The 18162-nt window shown below is 35.5% G+C and overlaps 1 protein-coding gene across 3 annotated transcripts in view; it reads right to left on the bottom strand.

Annotated features, from left to right (window-relative positions):
• NCKAP1 (NCK associated protein 1) overlaps positions 1–18162 on the bottom strand; it is a 59826-nt gene that overhangs the window by 17669 nt on the left and 23995 nt on the right. For all 3 annotated transcript variants that reach the window (XM_083865140.1, XM_083865139.1, XM_083865141.1), the window contains 17 exons: positions 16742–16879; positions 16055–16103; positions 15422–15578; positions 14799–14855; positions 14194–14290; positions 13858–13964; positions 12640–12772; positions 11296–11377; positions 10828–10886; positions 10119–10264; positions 9464–9596; positions 7698–7817; positions 7319–7458; positions 6027–6158; positions 3564–3782; positions 3101–3231; positions 2652–2749 (listed from right to left, as the gene is read on the bottom strand). In XM_083865140.1, coding sequence (XP_083721266.1) covers positions 2652–2749; positions 3101–3231; positions 3564–3782; positions 6027–6158; positions 7319–7458; positions 7698–7817; positions 9464–9596; positions 10119–10264; positions 10828–10886; positions 11296–11377; positions 12640–12772; positions 13858–13964; positions 14194–14290; positions 14799–14855; positions 15422–15578; positions 16055–16103; positions 16742–16879 — 1998 coding nt within the window. The remainder of the gene's footprint in view (positions 1–2651; positions 2750–3100; positions 3232–3563; positions 3783–6026; positions 6159–7318; positions 7459–7697; positions 7818–9463; positions 9597–10118; positions 10265–10827; positions 10887–11295; positions 11378–12639; positions 12773–13857; positions 13965–14193; positions 14291–14798; positions 14856–15421; positions 15579–16054; positions 16104–16741; positions 16880–18162) is intronic.

Raw genomic sequence — 18162 nt, forward strand, 5'->3', positions numbered from 1 at the left:
AATGCATGGTTGTAGATTCAGTACTTTTCCTACCCTTTTCCCCTAGAATTTAGAACAAGAAGTTAACCATATAATATGTTCCTGAAAATACTGTTTAGTCTTATTGTCAAGGAAGAGGGCCTACAAGAATAACAATTTTAGTTTTCCAACCAGAATCTGAGAAGTCATAAGAAGTGGAGCAAAGAAGCCCTTGGACCAACTGGGCTGATCCAGAGGTACAAAAGTATACATATTACAATAAAAATATAAATTCACATAATAATCAATTCTTTTGGATTGCTGCTTTCACTAAATATGCTGAAATTTAATGTAGGTAATATTGAAAAATGGAATCAAGAGTGGAGGTCAGATTGCTAAACCTTACCTACTGGGTTACTGGGGCAACCAAATCTCCTAGTGGATATACTCGTTAGATATCCTAATTAATTAACTTTATAAAACTGTAGAAAGCCAGGGCCAATTCCATCACCACTGGGATACTGGGACACTTCCAATAAAGGTCTGCTTTTTACTGTATTATTTTAACACTGTTGCAAGAGGTTGTTCTCTTTTGAGAAAAAAGAGGCAATGCTTCCAACCCAAACTGTTTAATTGCTATGAGTAGAGTGCACATGTGCATGGGCATGACATACTTCTATGTGAAAGCAGAACCAAGACTGGTCTGTGCTGAAATCAAGATGGGCAATTTTAAACCAACCGATGTGTCAGAACTTGGCATCTGACTTTAAATCCCTCAAAGATCTCCAGAATGCAGGACTGGAGGCAATGCACACTGTTACTCAGTCAAATTTTCAGGTTCACAAATAATAACCAGCATGTTAATTTAAGATTTAAAAGGAGTAGGCTGGAATACAGTTCAAATAGTGGCTTAAATGAGGCAGCCTTTTCCTTCTTGCCCCAGTCTTGAAGTTCAGATATAAAACTGACACCTGGTCCCACTTTGCAGGAAGCAAAGCAAGCATGTTGAACCCTACTTGTACTCAATTCCCCATTCTCTCCTCTTGTGGCTTTCTTCCTCCAAACACAGATGCTTCTCAGGGCTCTCCTGCTAAGCCAACTATCTCAGCCAAAGAGATGAACATTTTACTACTTTGTTTTTTCCTCCAAAAATGTGGTCATGCACATGTGGATCTATATCACGCTCTGCTTACCCTCAGCAGTATCAGAAAAAAACAGATTTCAGACATAATTTAAAGTTGCTTTTTAAAAAATGCACACACCTAGAACATAAACTGTGCTGATTTTGAGGAAATATGATGACTCCTCAGTGAGTGCACAAGTAGCACAGCAAAAATCACTTGCCGAAGGTGTTTGTTGAAACATGACATGTGTCACTTTGTGCACAGTGAGAAGTTAAACCGCACCATTCTCACCGGGAAAGCCTCATGCTCTAACTCAAAAATTGGAATGGGCATAAGGAATCAATTACCCTGGCAGGCTGGGCACTCAGGTCAGGGTTGCTGCATGCTCTTAGACCAGCTTGGAAAACATAAGCAGCCCCTCTTCTTAAGCTGTGACAGTGAATAAAAGACTTCAAACCTTTGTATCATACACCTCAGCCTTTCAGCAGCACTGCAATTAAGGTGCTTACAAAGAAAACAAGATCCTTAAAAGAGTAACTGAGGATGTATTAAAACCACAGTCTTCCAAAGGTCTGGTATGCTAATTATAAATTGTTATTGAAGAAAGAAAGGAAGTTCCTTAGATCTGTGAGGTATTCATGTACTTTTTCAAAAATACAGCATGTGTGAAGAGTTACAAAAAATTCCTTAGTTTAATCAGTGGTTTAAAAAATTATGAGATGTAATAACAACTTGGAATTAAATTTGGAAATGACACTAAAAGAGCAAGTCATATAAAAAAATCTAGGCCAATTAGTGACATTTTAGTAGTATGACTATCTGGAGAAAGAAGTATATATTATTACATTTATTAAAACTTCTTTCCAGAAGGAGTTACACAGGTACCAAGTGGTTCCCCTGTCACTGTTTGCTGTTTGGAATATACATGAAACTAACTTCCTTGACATGCTCCCATTTCCAATTTTTTTTTCACCGCATCAACTTTATTATTTGTTTGTATTGCAGTAGGTGTCAGGTTTACTTATCAGAACAAAGACATTCATAATAAATAGTTACTGTTGAGCCAGAGGGAAAGACATATGTAAAAATGAGGAAAACTAACAAAGAACAAAGGACCTGAAGTCTTTCATCCATGTAAGCTAAACAATAGATGCATACAGACATTGTTAAGAAATAAGTCCTTAGAGATTACTAAGATAGATTTGAGATTTTTCTGCAACATTTGGAGAGTCAACAGTTTTGGGTGAGGGCTTCACAAACACCTGGAGTTCTTAAAAAACGTTTCTTTTCCCATTGATGATAAAAGAGTTGACTTCTAACTTCGGGTATCTAACCCAGAAATGAACAGCCTGCATGAAGTCCTGCACATTCAACTGTTGAAGAATGTGGGATACACACATAGTACCTGTGCAAAGTTACTACAACAGAAGAGTAAAATTCACAGCTTCATTGGTTTGTTTGATGCAGTAATTTTAAGAAGATGGCATGCAGAGACATAAGTATTAAATATCCTAAAGGAAGCTTAACCAGGAAACTACAGCCTTCCCACCCACCAGTTCCCAAAGTTACCTTAAGCTCAGCAACCTGTGAAGAGATGTGCCACATGAGACTTTCACTTAAGAACTTCATGCCATATGGTCCCAGAAGTTCTGAAAGGGCTCTCATTTCTGATAAATAAAAGAAACTGTTATACTTCAAATATTTCATCTTATTTGCAGCCCATCAGGTACCTAGCATGGTGTTTTAAGTGCAAAAATATTTTACCCTGAAGCATAATTTTAAAGACAAGAGTTTGTATGGTAGTAAACAGTAGTCACCAACATGGAACATACCCAACTCTTTACCTTAAATGCACCACTACTTTGACCAAAAACAGGAAAAGTGAGACAGTGTGAATAAAAAGTACTTAAAATACTCCTGAAGGCTAACAATTGTTAACTCTAAGAGTTGCTGTTATTCCAATTACTCAAGCAATACAACTGTCCTTCACAAATATCAAGGAGAAGTATAAAGTTTACCTGATATATCAGAGTATTCCTCAGCATTAAATGTCAATTCATTTTCTGTAGGCAAATTCACAAATGCCTTCATGGCCGGGAAATAAGCTATGTGACCATTGCTGACTTGCCGTAGCAAAGTTTCCAAATACCTTATCAGAAAGGGGAAATGTTTCAGATGAAAAGGCACATTGTTCAGATTAAATATAGTTGTGTGACAAGGGACAGCAAAGCTTTATTTTCATAGTTCAACGGATGCCTGCATTTTACTCTATATCTCGTCCCTATAAAATGTACAAGAAGTTTGCCAAGAGGCAAACTTTAAGCTGCTTTTAACAGGTACAGAGAGAAGTAAACACACCATGTTGGAAACTTAAGAAAATTAAAATAATTCCACTTCTCCAATTCCAGATTTTTCATTAAACAACACAGCGACAAAAAATATATCTAAAACATTTTTAACAAGCATTCATATAATACTTACCAATTTGTGTACAGACTGGTAATGGTTGGCTCACCATGACTATCTAAATGCTGGGTTTGCTGAAGCAGAACATTGTTAAACACTCGTGTGATGTCGATCTGTACATAATTTTCTATTGACTGGAGGACTGTCATATAGGCTCTTACACTGGTCAACAGCTCTGAAGGCTTTGCTATCTCTTGTGTTGCTTGATTATACATAGTCATTCCAACAATTGACCTTTTAGAAACAAAAGGATTGGAAACAAATCAACTAATTTTCTTAGTAAAATTCAATAAAGCTATAAAGATAATTTTACATCCAGAGGTTTTCATAGAAACATAGAATGGTCTGGGTTGGAAGGGACCTTAAAGATGAGCTAGTTTGACCTCTCTTGACATGGGCAGGGACACCTTCCACTAGACCAGATTCCTCAACAGCTCCATCCAACCTGGCCTGGAACACTTTCAAGCATGGGAAATACTCATTTTACTTGAGTATTTCTCAAATCCACAAGCATATGACTCCAATCAATGCACATACTACACCACCACTTTTAAAAACAGTTCTAGATTCCAGAGACAACTGTATCTGTGGTTCCAGTAAAAATTTCATGAGACTAAGAATATTCACCAAGCACTTTTTAAAGAAAGCTTTTTTCCCCCATATATATATATGAGCAATCCACACTGTGTAAGGCTTATGTAACAACTACTTTGGCAAATATATTAGTGCTGAAGTCTTTTAAAATGCAGAACTTCTGGGAAATGCAAAAGCAATCATGTATTGAGGTGTTTAAAGCATATTAACACAAAAAATTATTTGACCAAAGCTGCTGTTATAATTTGAAATATATTTTAAAAAACCACATAGCTATAGTATAGTATGAATTGAAAAATATAGCCAATACATATATAAAGTAAATAAATAGAAATCCTATTATGAAAAATACATCTCCATTTAGGTAACACATAGTGATTTCTATATTTATTCAAGGAGCCAAGAAATTGCAGGACATACTTAAATTTGTTCAAATTCTCACTGTAAATAAAACCAGCCTTCTAATAACAGATGTTCATAGGCTAGCTTTCAAGCTAGAGCAGAACTGTATGATGGACTGTATATTCCATCTTAACACACATGGACATGGACCTTACCCAATATGTCACTGGAACCAGGTCCTCAAACAAACTGTGTCAGGGGATCCTTAAAAGCAGTCTTAGTAAACAAATACTTGTTGTAGTGTTTATTTTAAGTTTATAATGGTCTCAGGCTTTGAGAGCTAAGCTTCTAAGTAATATGTACTTTTCAAAGGCAGAACAGCAATTAAAAAAAGAAATCAGTAGATCACGACATTTATCACAAGTGAATGGGATGAGTTATTCTGGAGGAGAACGTCACATTATTTAAGACTAACTTTTTTGTTGTTGCTTGGTCAATGAAAATAAGTATTTTCAATAGTTTGCTTCTGAGGCAGTCTCTTATTTTAAAATAAATTCGAAATTGATACAATAATAAGATTAAGTGGCATAATAATAAGCTGCAGTCCAATCACATGTGACACAGAGGAGCTTAAAACAGTAAACAAACTCTAACAGACTAACACTGTATTTTAAGGAACACTGAAAGCCTCTGAAAGAAATGCCACTTGAAGGTCTAAAAATAATTGTAAATTGAATATCTATTCTGCTCAGCTAACAAATTTCATTTCTTTCATGAAGCAGGAAAAAGGAAAGCAGTCCTTCATAAATTCATAAACCTGAAGAGCTGACTTCTTAAAATGTCATGAAGTTATCTTCATTTTTATGCCACGTTATCTTACTGATGGAGTGCTCCAGTAACCTAATATTGTGTCTTGTTGATTAAACTGATTAAGCCTTATACCCTGTTTTAAATATATAACCAGTAATCTTTGGTATAAAATAGTAGGATAGCTGGCTGGTTTAATACAGAGTCCTCTCCAGAAGCTGCCATTTGCCTATTTCTATAAAAAATTATGGGAAAATCAAGGTAGGAACAGACCTTGGAATATCAAAGAAATTTTATTTTTAAAAAAAAAAACAAACAAACAAAAACTGCACATATTCTCGATTGGCTTTGTCAGATCTTGACTTCTGACTTTCAGACTTCCTTTCAGGAAGGCGGTGGACTCAAATATTTGAAAACACTCCAGCACTGTGCAAAAGAATGGCGGGAGTTCATGTCTTCACACATGCCTAAAAACAGCCAGCTCCTACAAAATACACAGGACTGGACATGCAGGATCTGGCTGTTAAACAGATTATATGGATTTCACAACAGGAACTGACTATTGTGTATGTCTGCACATGTAACTTGATAATCATTTAGTTGAGATTCTACTCACGGTTTTCACAATCCACCTTTAAAATCCAGTTTAATGCAGTAAGTAGACAATATTTCCAACATAAACTAGCAAAGGCTTATCTTGTGTATCAATGCTTCTAACTCTACAATATTTCTTACTTGGTAAAGCGGATTTCCAGGTGAGATGTCAAATATTCTCTTGGGGTAAACGTGTGCTCCCAAACCACCATGTTTGGTACATAATTGATTGAGAAGCAGAGCTCAGAAAGTGCAGTATGCAGTTTGTCCAGGCTTTAAGAATAGACAAGAAATAAAGAAAAAATATCTAATGTAACGTAAGTGTATATTATCATGGAAGGTACATACTGAATGGATAATGCCTCAAAAGCAGGTACAGGTCTAAGTCTTCATTACCATGTTCTGCTCTGAGATACTTCTCTAGCATATTTAAAAAACAATATTTTGGCTAAGAACACATCCTACAACTGCATAGTGATCTGTATTGCATACAGTGATGTGAGATTTATTTTTTATATATATATATACAGACATGTATTTTAACCCCTCAAAAAAGAATAGACATTTAAATGTTTTTTCTCTAACTGAACTAAACAATACAAATAATGTTTCCTAGCAGGCAGTAATAAAAACCTAAAAATATTGGGGGAACAAATCTTAAACTAAGTTCTTTTCCATCAACTTCTCTAATCTTTACAGTTCTCTGCTGTTTGGTTATTGCAACTGCAGCAAAACCACTTCCCCCCTTCAGCAGTCTGTCAATTTAGGCACCTCCAATCACACACTTTCCTTTTTTTAGCTTTCTTCCTCTTCATAATTTTATCACTCTACCATCCTGATCTCTCCTTACACCTATCTTACAGCCATTCCTACTCTCTTACACCCCAAACTGTATTTATTAACCTTTCATCTTACCTATCCCAGGTGGGTTTTTTGATTTTGCTATTGATTTACTGGTGCTCTTAGTTTTCTACAGCCACTAACAAGGAAACCTTCCCCACTTGGTTCAGGCACTGGAGCCACAAAACTCCATGTCAGCCATCAGCCTTGACAGCAGCAAGAAATTCCTGTCCAGCCTGTACTTAAGAGTGCTAAAGCAAGGTAGAACCAGAGATGCCACCCACTCCTTGGACTCACACACCCACAGTTAATATGACTATTCAGGAAGCCTAGCTACAACACAGGGATTCTTTCTGCTCAGGAAAGGAAACAGCCAAGGGGGATAAATTCAAGTGACAAACATTCCTATTACCTGTGTAACAAAATTCAGTCTCTATACAAGCCACAGAAGCATCACAAGCTCACAAACCGCAAAGCTGGTCAAACTTACAAGCAATTAAATTTATTCAAACAAATTAAGCAAGAAGCATTCAGTATATAAAACACATTTTGACTTGGGATTAAAGGTGAAAAGAACAGAAGCAGCAGCTTACTTTGTCACAACCAATCTGTTTTTCCTCATGCTTTCTACTCCTGGTTTTTCCCTTTCAGGTTCTCCTTTCTTTCCAGTCTGTTTTTTTGACTTCTTGTTCACTGCTTGACTGATGGTTTTGGCACAATGTTTTGGCAACAACTAGTAACCAAAAAGAAATAGCCCTTCTAAATTAAAATCAGATTTTTTTTTAGCACTTTTCATCACACAAATAACAGATTCTTCCTTTGACACAATTCTAGCATTAAAAATTCTTGCTCAAATCACCTTGAATTTTATAAACAGAAAGTTTGCCCAAAACACAGAGAAAAAAGTAAACAGAAAATATCCAAAAAGTTGAATGGAGCAAATCTCAAAGGAGGATAAAAATAGACACTCACCTGATCACTCAGTGTACACTGTTCTGTGCAAATGTCTGTGATAAGATTTCGAGCCTGTTTAGCCATTTCATCCAAGAACATGTTACACAAGGAAAGACTACGATCTCCAATATGATGTCGCTGTTAGAAAGGGAGAAAAGGAAGCAGGATTTTCAGTTTTCCATCAGTCCTACAGTACTGCAGAGAACAGTTCACTAATCACATAACTAGGATATGGGAAATAATAAACTCATTAGTCCTCAATAATCTTGACTTCAGGCTACTTTTTCCTTTGAAAGCAATTTGAACCATGAAATTTTCAAAGTCACCATTAAAAATATCTTTTGCAAAAAGAGGGAATTTTTTTTTTAAAAAGTAGGTTTTAGCATTTAATTTTGCACCAAATCTTTAATTGGACACTTTAATGTGTCCAATATTCCAAGGTCTCTTCATTAATATGTGCCAATACTAAGTTTAGGGGGGAAAAGAGCATGCAACTCAAGCTATATACAAAGCAGTGTCCTTCATATCACTGAAAAAGTCAGTAATAAAGCCCTGCTGCATTAATTTCTGGATTCTGTTCCTTGGTCACTGGATGTGCACAAGCACAGTCTCTGTCTTGCTGAAATCCTCCTTTCACCACTGGTGTTTACTTTTTATCAGCCACACTATGACACACTGTACACGGCACAGCAAAGATTATTTTTCCAAAATGATAATAGTTACCAAGGCATACAATTCAGATATTGAATGTCAAGCTCTGCTGGCTGTGACAAAATGTGCTGCAGCTGAATGCACAGTAACTAGTGTCCAGTGGACTTTGGCTACTGATTCCTTACTGTTACTAGAATTGTTCTCAAAGATGTCTCTTGTCCTAAAGGATGAAGCTTTTCTGGAAACTTTTTAGTGCTTGTTTAGTATAAATAGCATTGGCAGCTATTTTAAGCAAAGCACACAAGGAAAATACCTATATAAATGTATATTGTAATGAAGTTTAGCAGAAAATAATTTTATGTTAAATAAGAAAACCCCATACTGTGTATATTACAATAAATCTTTTTCAACTAATTGTTTTAGATGAGCACTGTTAGGAATGAAAACAACATTTTCATGAGCATTACATAAAAATGGCCAAGTTAACTCTCAGACTGTTTCCAAAGTCAATGAACATACAGGAAATGTACTAAAGGATTTATGCTACTACAACAAAAATAGAAAGAATTTCCTCAGATTCAAACTGCTTCCTTTAACAAAGAGTCCATTTCTTCAAGGAACACTGTATTTTTAAAATTCTGACTCTAACCAACAATGTTTCTATAATCCAGTTCTGACCAAAGCAAATGCTTGTATTATACTGTGTATCATCTATCTTTTTTTCCTTACTGAAGAAAACTGTAAAAAGCCATACAGAACCCCCAACTTCCTATTTCCTTCTCCCAACTATGAATTTATAAACCATTTAAGAGGAAAACTGTTGCTTCTAAGTTTTAACAGGCATATGGGATTTATTGGTATCTAAGCCTGAAAAGTCATCTTATTTTTGCATCCTAGATATCCCTCTTTAAAGTAAAGATCAAAATCCTTTCTCACTTCAGAAAAGGATTTAGAGATTTATGCATGAAGAGCCATGAAACAAGATATATCCTTGTTTTATCTCCATTTTTACATTTTTAGCACTCTCCTCCCTCAAATATTAAATTGCCATAACAAACACCTTCTTGCAGTGTTCAGCTCTAGTTCACTCTACGTTGAATACGAGATGAAAATAACTGAAATTTAAAAATTACCTCTTCAGGGCACAATTCATGGGTACAGCTCATAAAGTGAGTACAAAGCAGTGGGAATGCAATTGAGTATCTTGATTGAGAGGGAAGCTCCAAACACTGCTGAAACATCTTCTCAAAAGCACGACTATAAAAACTGAACAGAATTAATCAGTTATTAATCAGATTTTTAAATGAAATATATTATATATTTGCTGCAAATAAGGTTTACTTCACACAAACCAAATGTGACCATAAACACATTTTGTATACCAAAAACTGCCCCGTGCTTTTATTACTTTTGCTTGTTTTCTGCATTCACTTCTTATGCATTTTATTTGCACATCTATTTTATATTGGTATTATTATCATAATCATATTTTTATTCTGATGTTTGCCACATAGGGGCTGTAAAAATTTGTACTTTTTGCCAAAAAGTATTAAGGAAAAATCTGCACATGACTCCTGATCAATTTTATGACTGCTTGGAGAATATCTCTGACAGATGTTCATAAATACCTTTTTCAAACTAATTCTGCAAGAAACCAGAAATTCCAATCGATTTTTCCACTGGCCTATCTTCCTACAAAGTGTGCTATTTAAAAATTACACTTGCAAGGAAAAATCAAACCATAAATAATTAAAAAAAAAAACTTGTACAGGCAGGTTAGTAGCATACCAAAAGATAGAAAGATCTGAGGTTTCGACCAACATCTCCACCAAAGAATCTACCATTTTTGTGTGGAAAATGATTGTGTTCATCATTTTTCCTAGTTCTCTATGGTCTGCAAGACCAAGCGAAGCTTTAGAAACGCTGGTGTAGGCCTGGAAGACAAAATAATTTATATGTTAGATCTGCACATGCTTTTGGTGCAAATTCCACTGCTGTTGCTCAATACCAATGTGAAATGCTGTTTGTGCTCTGAGTATTTAAAAGACCATGCAGGGATTCTTCTCTTTCCACTAGAGCTTCAAGAAAGCAAACTGCCTTTCAGTGAAGTCTCTAAACATCCACTGAACATGGCTAATTCAGACATAACCAGCAGAACAAATGTATTGGCAAAACACAAACCTGAAAGCCCTCCCTTACCAGTGTAGGCACATTGAATCACACTCCAAACACCCACCAAACAGCTCAGCCTCAAGACATTCTATTTCTGAACTGTTACAAACACCCCAAGGGATGATTTGCAAAAAGTACCCAAAGCAGAAAAAGTTATATCAAAACATAGCAAACTATCTGTTAAAGTACTTGATTTTTAAGAGAAGGTAATTTTTAGATAGCCTGTCACCCAGTTCCAATGTGAGAGTAATCTAGAACATTAGTAATCTATGAAATATTTTGGTTTAAGGTTCGTGAAATGTCATGCATATTTACTAATTCTTACCTGCAATCTAAACCAATCTAATCTCATTCCTCTGAAGTCAAATACCTCTCCATCTTCAACTGCATCAGGGAAAAATATAGAACAAAAAAAACTTAGAAAACAATAACAAATTCAGATCTTCTATAGCAGAGCTTCTAAAAACGCCAAAGTAGTAAAGAATTATTTGGGTAATGAACCTCATGTTTTTTACCCAAGAATTTTGATCCACTACAGTTGTAGTAAAAAGAATTAAAATATCTAGATGAAAATATATGTAATATGTTTTCTATATTACAAGGTAGAATTACTATCCAATGGCATTCTTTGGAAAAGGGACACACAACAAGAAGCAGATACAGAAATGAAGGAGAAACAAGGGAACAAGTGCAATTTAATCTCCTTCTACTGATTATGTGAAACAAAAGTGATCAAACTTTTCAAAGGAATCTGCCAGTCTGTTACCAATTTTCCAAGATCATTTAAACTTACCTTGTTTCACACTTAGTGAAGTCATTGTGTTTACAAAAGAGGACATGATGATTGATTCATCCTCTGGGCACACTGAAAGATTCTAAAATAAATGTTGTTGCTATTATTATTATGACTTTAAACTTGGTCTATGAAACAATGTCAATATCCATGCCCCATTCATCGGCTATACTCTGAAATTTTCAAAAACCTACAAGAGGTAACTTGATGGAATATTTCAAATAGTGCTATTTAATAGCTTTCACTTCTTAATTCATTGGTTGATGACAAATACCTAGAAAAGATTGCTTACAAACCAACAACAGCTCAAAACAGGAAAATCTGTCAATAAATGTAGCTATGCTACATTTTCTGTCTTTTTTGCAAAGAAAACCTGGCTATGGCAGGATATCATGGGGCCCACATCAGCACCACTTTAGCTCCAAAAAAATCCCTTTCTCAATTTTTTTTAAATTAAATATTCAAATTTATTTTACTAAACATTCAAATTTTACAAAATGGAACACAAATCTTTTTAGTTTTAGCCTCTTATAGGACCACACTTCTGTTAAGCAATGCAACACAGAAGTTTCTCATATTCCAGTAATAACTGACAATGAAACCTAAAGGCTGAAAAAATCCAAATTACCACTCAATCATTTGTCTAATCTGGGGCTTGACAGCTGTTATGAATTAATGACAACTAAAATTCAAGCCCATTTTTTCCCCTCGTTTCAATTTGGGCTCCATCTAGTGGGGTCACGGGAATAAAACCAAACCACTTCAGAAAGTTTATAATTTCTTGCCTGGGCTAAATAAGAAAAAGTTTCTACACTCCTTCAGTGACAGTACCTGTTTCACTGTCTCTAAACATAACATAATATTATGTTCATAATATTCATACATGAACATTGAAGTATATAAATTCATACCACTGATAATGGTATGAAACTGTGCCAGGGGAGGTTTGTGTTGGCTATTAGGAAAAGATTCTTCCACCAGAGAGAGAGCTGTTGGGCACTGAGCAGGATCCCAAGGGTTTGGGGTCACAGCCCCAAGGCTGCCAGAGCCCAAGGAGCATTTGGACAACACTCTCAGGCACAGGGTGGGATTGTTGGGGTGTCCTGTGCAGATGAGCCTTTGATGAGCCTAGTGGTGCCCTTCCAACTTGGTATATTCTGTGATTCTATACAAAAACCATAAGTACAGCTCTAAATCCCAGAACTAAACAGTAAGTTAATTTTATTCCCTAAAGCTCATCAAAATCCACAAAGTGGGATGCATTTTATGGCATCATCTTGGACAAAAAGCCCAAAAAATGTTAAAATTTGCATTTGAGAACCCAGAACCATGATGTTGCCATACCTGCACGAGCTCATTTAAGACCACTGCATCAAAGCCAGAGAGATACTGGACATAATATCTCTGCATCACTGGTCCATATTTTCTCACATGTGCCCTGAGCTCCTCCATGTAGAATATTAGCTCAGCTATGTGCCTAGACAAAAAGACAAGGAAAAGCTTACAAACATCAAACAAAATATTAATTTCTATCAGTGGGATGCTTCTCAAGGGGATTTCCTCCTATAGCTTGCTTTTAAAACAATTACAAATAGTTAATTTCTGTATGAAAATACTTGTGAATGTTGTAAAAGAATAATTTAGGATAAAAAAGGATAATTACACAGATAATTTTCTCTGCAAGGTCAAATCTACTCAAGAGGACATAAGTTAGCAGGATACCATCATAGTAATCCTCAAAGGTTTGTATCGCTATTTAGTTCTTTTTCTGAATAAGAAGCCCTCCTGTACAGCTCAATTTGAAAAAATGTTTTTTCTCAAAAAGTTGTTAAACTTTAAAAAAAATACAAGTTTAATAACCGCTTTTCTGGGTTTTTTTCTCAAGCCATGAAGATGGTTAAATACTTGCACAGGTTGTTTCAGAGAGGCTCTGGAATCTCCATATTTCCTTAGCACCTAAATCCAGTGGAGAAATTCCAAGATTTTCCCACTCCAGCTCTGTAAATGGCCTTGTGATTGTTACTTGTTTAAATTCCTGCAATCTTTCATTCAATTTTGTGTCCAATAACCTTGAGAAGTCTCCTGCCTATGCACACTTGTAAGATCTTGCAATTGTATTTCTCATTTTTACCATCTCTTTATGGTGACACTAATGCTGTATATTACATAAATAAAGCTTAGCTGATTTAAAAGACAGTTTTGCTACAAGAGGCATTCTATGAATCAACAAATAAAGCTTTTTGAAAGTTTTCTTGCTTTCTTCATTGATTCAATCAATGCGAAATCAGTGAAGACACAAGAAAAAGCTTTATTTTTGCCTATCCAAGGTTAAAAAACCAAAACTTATATAAAATGTTATTTTATAAATGAATTTTCACTGATGTGCTCCAATTTCTAAGACAGTTTTCTGTTTTGATGGGACACTTAATATTTCAAAGTAAAAATTTGCTGAAAATTCCAGCTGCTCCATGTAGCCAATTTTTTCTGAGATTCCATTGCCTTCAAATTTATTTTGTCTGTCAAATTCTAGTATTAAATGTACTGCATTAAAAATGAACATACTTATCTATGAAATCATCTGCACTCTTCTTTGGCATATTATCTGCGTGACGAAGAAGCCAAATGATTTCATCACGAGCAAAGGATAATGCCATAAATACAAAAAGTGCCTGAAAAACAAAAAATTATTCACAAGCTTATCAATATAGGCAACAGTTGAATAGTTTGTGCACTCAAGAGGCAACTAGTCTCTAAATCCCCAGAATTTAAATAACTAAATAGGTTTTCTCAGAATGAAGTGAGGAGTTTCTCCCCCCCCAAAAAGAAAATAAATATTGGATTTACCACTGAAAAACACACTGGTTTTTGAACAAATGAAAGGATAAACACTGTAATTACCTTGGGACCCAAGAGGCCTGGCTGATCAGACAAGACAGTGGCCAGTTCTTTGAGTGCAGAACGTAAAAACTTGCGCCTCTCTCTATGCATTGAACCGCTGCATCAAAAGAACAGGCATTATCCACTGTGCCAGCCACAGAAAATATGATTTCCAAAAGCATTCAAGACCAAGCATAGGCAGATTATAATATACCAACATCAAAAGTGCAGAATTTTGAAAAATATGGTTCAAAAAAATTGGCATCCTCATCACCAACACCATATATTCTTGAAGCATCAATAAATTTAAATCCCAGCTTCTCTGCCTCCCTCTCTGTGGGACCACATTAAAGTGTTTCTATTTGATCTGCATTCACATTTTGTAATCAGAAAAAATGTAATTAATGAATAAACTAAATGCTTCCATCCTGATAATTTGAAAAATAATCTGAAATTTGGGAAGTTAAATTGGTAATGTCATTAACTAAATCCAAATTTAAAAAAACAATCAGTAAAGGATCACACTTGAAAATGCATGACTAATTCAGCATTTGACAAATCTTTACAATTTTGTTTTAGGAAAACCAATCCTAACATTTGCCAGAAAAACTTTTTAAGCCACTTACGCATGTGAAACAGCAGCTTCTTTGCATTCTCTGATGTCATTAATACGCTTGTTGTAGCTGCAGGTAAAAAACAATCAGATATGGTGTAAGAATCAGTAGCACATTATAGAAAGAGCTCAGTGGGACTTGAGAGGAGCTACAATGTTACGGCAAGCAGGATACAGCAGAAAACACACACCAGCTCCTGAGCAGAACTAAATGACAAAACTGGATATCCAAACCAAAAATTCTTTCTACTGAAGTGTTCCCGGTGTTTCCTAGTGGAGGTCTCGACTTTGTTTCTGGGTTTTCATATAATGTACTGCAGAAACAGTGGCAGCAAGATGCAGTTTTTCAAGCAAACTCCACATTGGTAACATCATTTCCCTTCATGTGGGTGAGATCATTAACCTTAGAGACTTGCCATTTTAGAAACTGATTCACCAGGCTGAGATAAAAAAGGTGTGGTGGTTATGACATCAGGCCCTTAAAACTTAGGCATTAAAGAAACAGTAAAGATACCAAGCAAAAATGTTTGTGTACTTAAGCAGAACTTGTGTAAAGCAGAAGTAATGTGTTTGAAACAATTCTTCAAGAAATATGGTGTTTTTAACCGAGATTCTGAAAGGAGAACAAAAACTTACCCTCTTATGTTTACAAACAAATCTTCTGCAGCTTTGTGAATATGGAACACTTCGTCCCGAAACAGAGCCAAGCAAGAGCTGCTTTGAAGTGCAAGTTTCCAAAGATTCAAAGCTGTGGCATCACTATTTAGGATTCCATGGCACAAAATAAATCCAACTTCAAAAGTTCACATTGATGTATGCCACAAATCAGATGCACAAAGACAGCAAGAGAACAGTGAGATGATTATGTATTTTGTCTTAAATAGTTTGCATAGATCCTCAAGAAACTCTTTAATGGATAGCACTTTCTAATATATAAAAAATACCTCCCCACTTCTAATGGAGGTCATTTTTGCAATATTTTTGTAAAATTAATTACTTTATGCTGATACTACTTGACTATTTTCATCAGAATTACTGAAACTCTCACTTCCAGTCAAAGTCTGGAACAAACTGATGACACACTCTATTCCAGCAGCACATGCTGAATTCTAGCTTCACTGCATGTTAGTACAAATGAAATTTCATCAAGTTCTCCAGAATCTTATTTGAATACAACAGCTACTGTACAGTACAGAAAGCAAGTAGTCTTTTAAATGTTAACCAATTTTTTTAATGCAACCATGAGCTGTTTCAGAATATTTTACTCACAAATGATCCATTTTTCCATTGCATCCAGAGACAGGTATTCACATGGCATCTGTTAAAAAACCAGTAATTTGTAGCACACTAATTATAAGTACTTCTTAGCAAAAAGGGACAAACAAAGCCTTAAATGCTAATGAATCATAGAAGGCTGCTGACCACTAACACTTCAGAAAGTGAGGGTTAGAATATTAAGTGAGCTTCAACACCCTCCCACTCCTTGAACAAATTCTGACAAATATTTATTTTCAATAAATATTGTATTTGACAATATTTATGAATTAAAAGCTTTTGATGGAACTAATCATGACTTGACAGCTGTTAAAGCTTTAATGTTTTTCAGAAAGATAACCATTCATATCACAACTGAAGCACCAAGTCCAAACTCAAATTTAAAGGAAGGACCAGTTTGATTTCCAGTTTCTTCTCAGCAAACACTTGAGAGGGTACAAAGGATTCCTCTCCTCTAAGACTGCAGAAGTTAACATTGTTTCCCATGAAGGGAAATAAATTAGTGAAACTGAAGGCACGAGTTACTGTAACAGAAACTTTGCTTAATGAGAGAAAACTTTTCCCCTCTGCTGATCAGCGTATTTACTTCTCTGATTAAAAGTCACACAGAGGTAATCCAACAACTGTTTTACAGAAAACCTTACTTAGCTCTCTCATAGAATGTAAATTAAAGGATCATACTGTGTCAGACTGTGCAGGATTAAGCATTGTACTGGGGGCACTGATGAGGCTCAGTAGTTGTGCGTTTCTCCACTGGTCAGCTGAGAGATTTCGTCGAGGATAAACCATCTGGAGTGAGATCAGAGCATCTGAAAGGGACTAGAAAACAGGCTAATGATTAGTTTGAATGGTTAGTACTATTGTATAGTAGAGCTGTTTCCTCAGCATTATTACTAACAGTCATCAAAACATTTTAGTGAACTAGTTTTGAAATTAAACCTAAGGTTAAACCCCATTGCATCTAGTCTATTTCACATAGAAAAGACTACTCCAGGCTAGAGGAAGGACAAAAAGAAGCAAGAGAGTTTGATTTCTATTATTTTTAGTTAGAATTAAAAAGTCCTGAGTTCAGAATTAACAGGACATGGAAAAAAACCAATAAGGCACAAAAGCCCTCTCACATACAACTGGAAATTGTTCATTATTTATTCAAGCATCCCAGTTTTTGTGTTACTCTCTTCCTTGCTTACTTCCTTTAGTATGTTTTTACTCTGGTAGCAAACTATAATTGTTTAGAACAGATAGGGTCTGCAGGATTATCTTTGTAGCAAATTAAGCTTATCTGGGCAAGTGCATCCTAAGTCTTTTCCCTGACTTTTGTACCAATACTGGTGTTTAATGAATCCCCAGGGAGCCAGATGTGAGCAGTGTGAGAGCAGAGAAGGCCACTCAGGCAAAAAAACCCCAAAGTTATCTGCCAAAGCTCATGCAAAGGACTAAAAAAATTGTCCAGTTTGCTGCAAAGCAGTGGGATTACAGAATAAAACTCAAGTGTGCAGTTCCACGAGAGTGCAACCCAAGAATATGAAAAAGCACCTGAAAAGATCCCTGACCCCAATTTATGCTTCAAGCACAGAATAAGCACAACAGCAAAAAATTGGACTGAAAAGGGTCTTTACAAATGTTTCAATAGAAAGGACTGATCCACTATTAATACAAGAGCATAAACAAAGATAATATTGAGAAGTAAAGCATCTTTGCTAAAATGTGCACCAGAAAAGATTACTTGTAAATGACATCCTCAGCTAAGTAAGTCTCAACAAGACAGGAATCGTGGACAGTGTAACAACAATAAGATTACAGACAAGTTAGAAGTATTGGAAACTATCTCACTTCAGAGCACTTAGGAAAGTAGCTGGAAAACTCTGAACTTCTATAGTGACAATACTGAAAAGTTTAAGGAAATGGAGAAAAATCTCAAGAAAACTAGAGAAAGAAAACACAACTAGTACCTAAACTTCAAAATAGGTAAAGAAAACCAAACCTTAAAAACTTTTGGTAATAACTTAGAATTTAACTAAAGCTACTGCTAAAGATTCCAAAGTAAGTTGTAACTGTTAGGCAAATAATTTGCAAGCACCTAGGAAGGAACATCTTTATAA

Source organism: Zosterops lateralis (assembly GCF_965231275.1).
Source record: "Zosterops lateralis genome assembly, chromosome: 7".
Lineage (NCBI taxonomy): Eukaryota > Metazoa > Chordata > Aves > Passeriformes > Zosteropidae > Zosterops > Zosterops lateralis.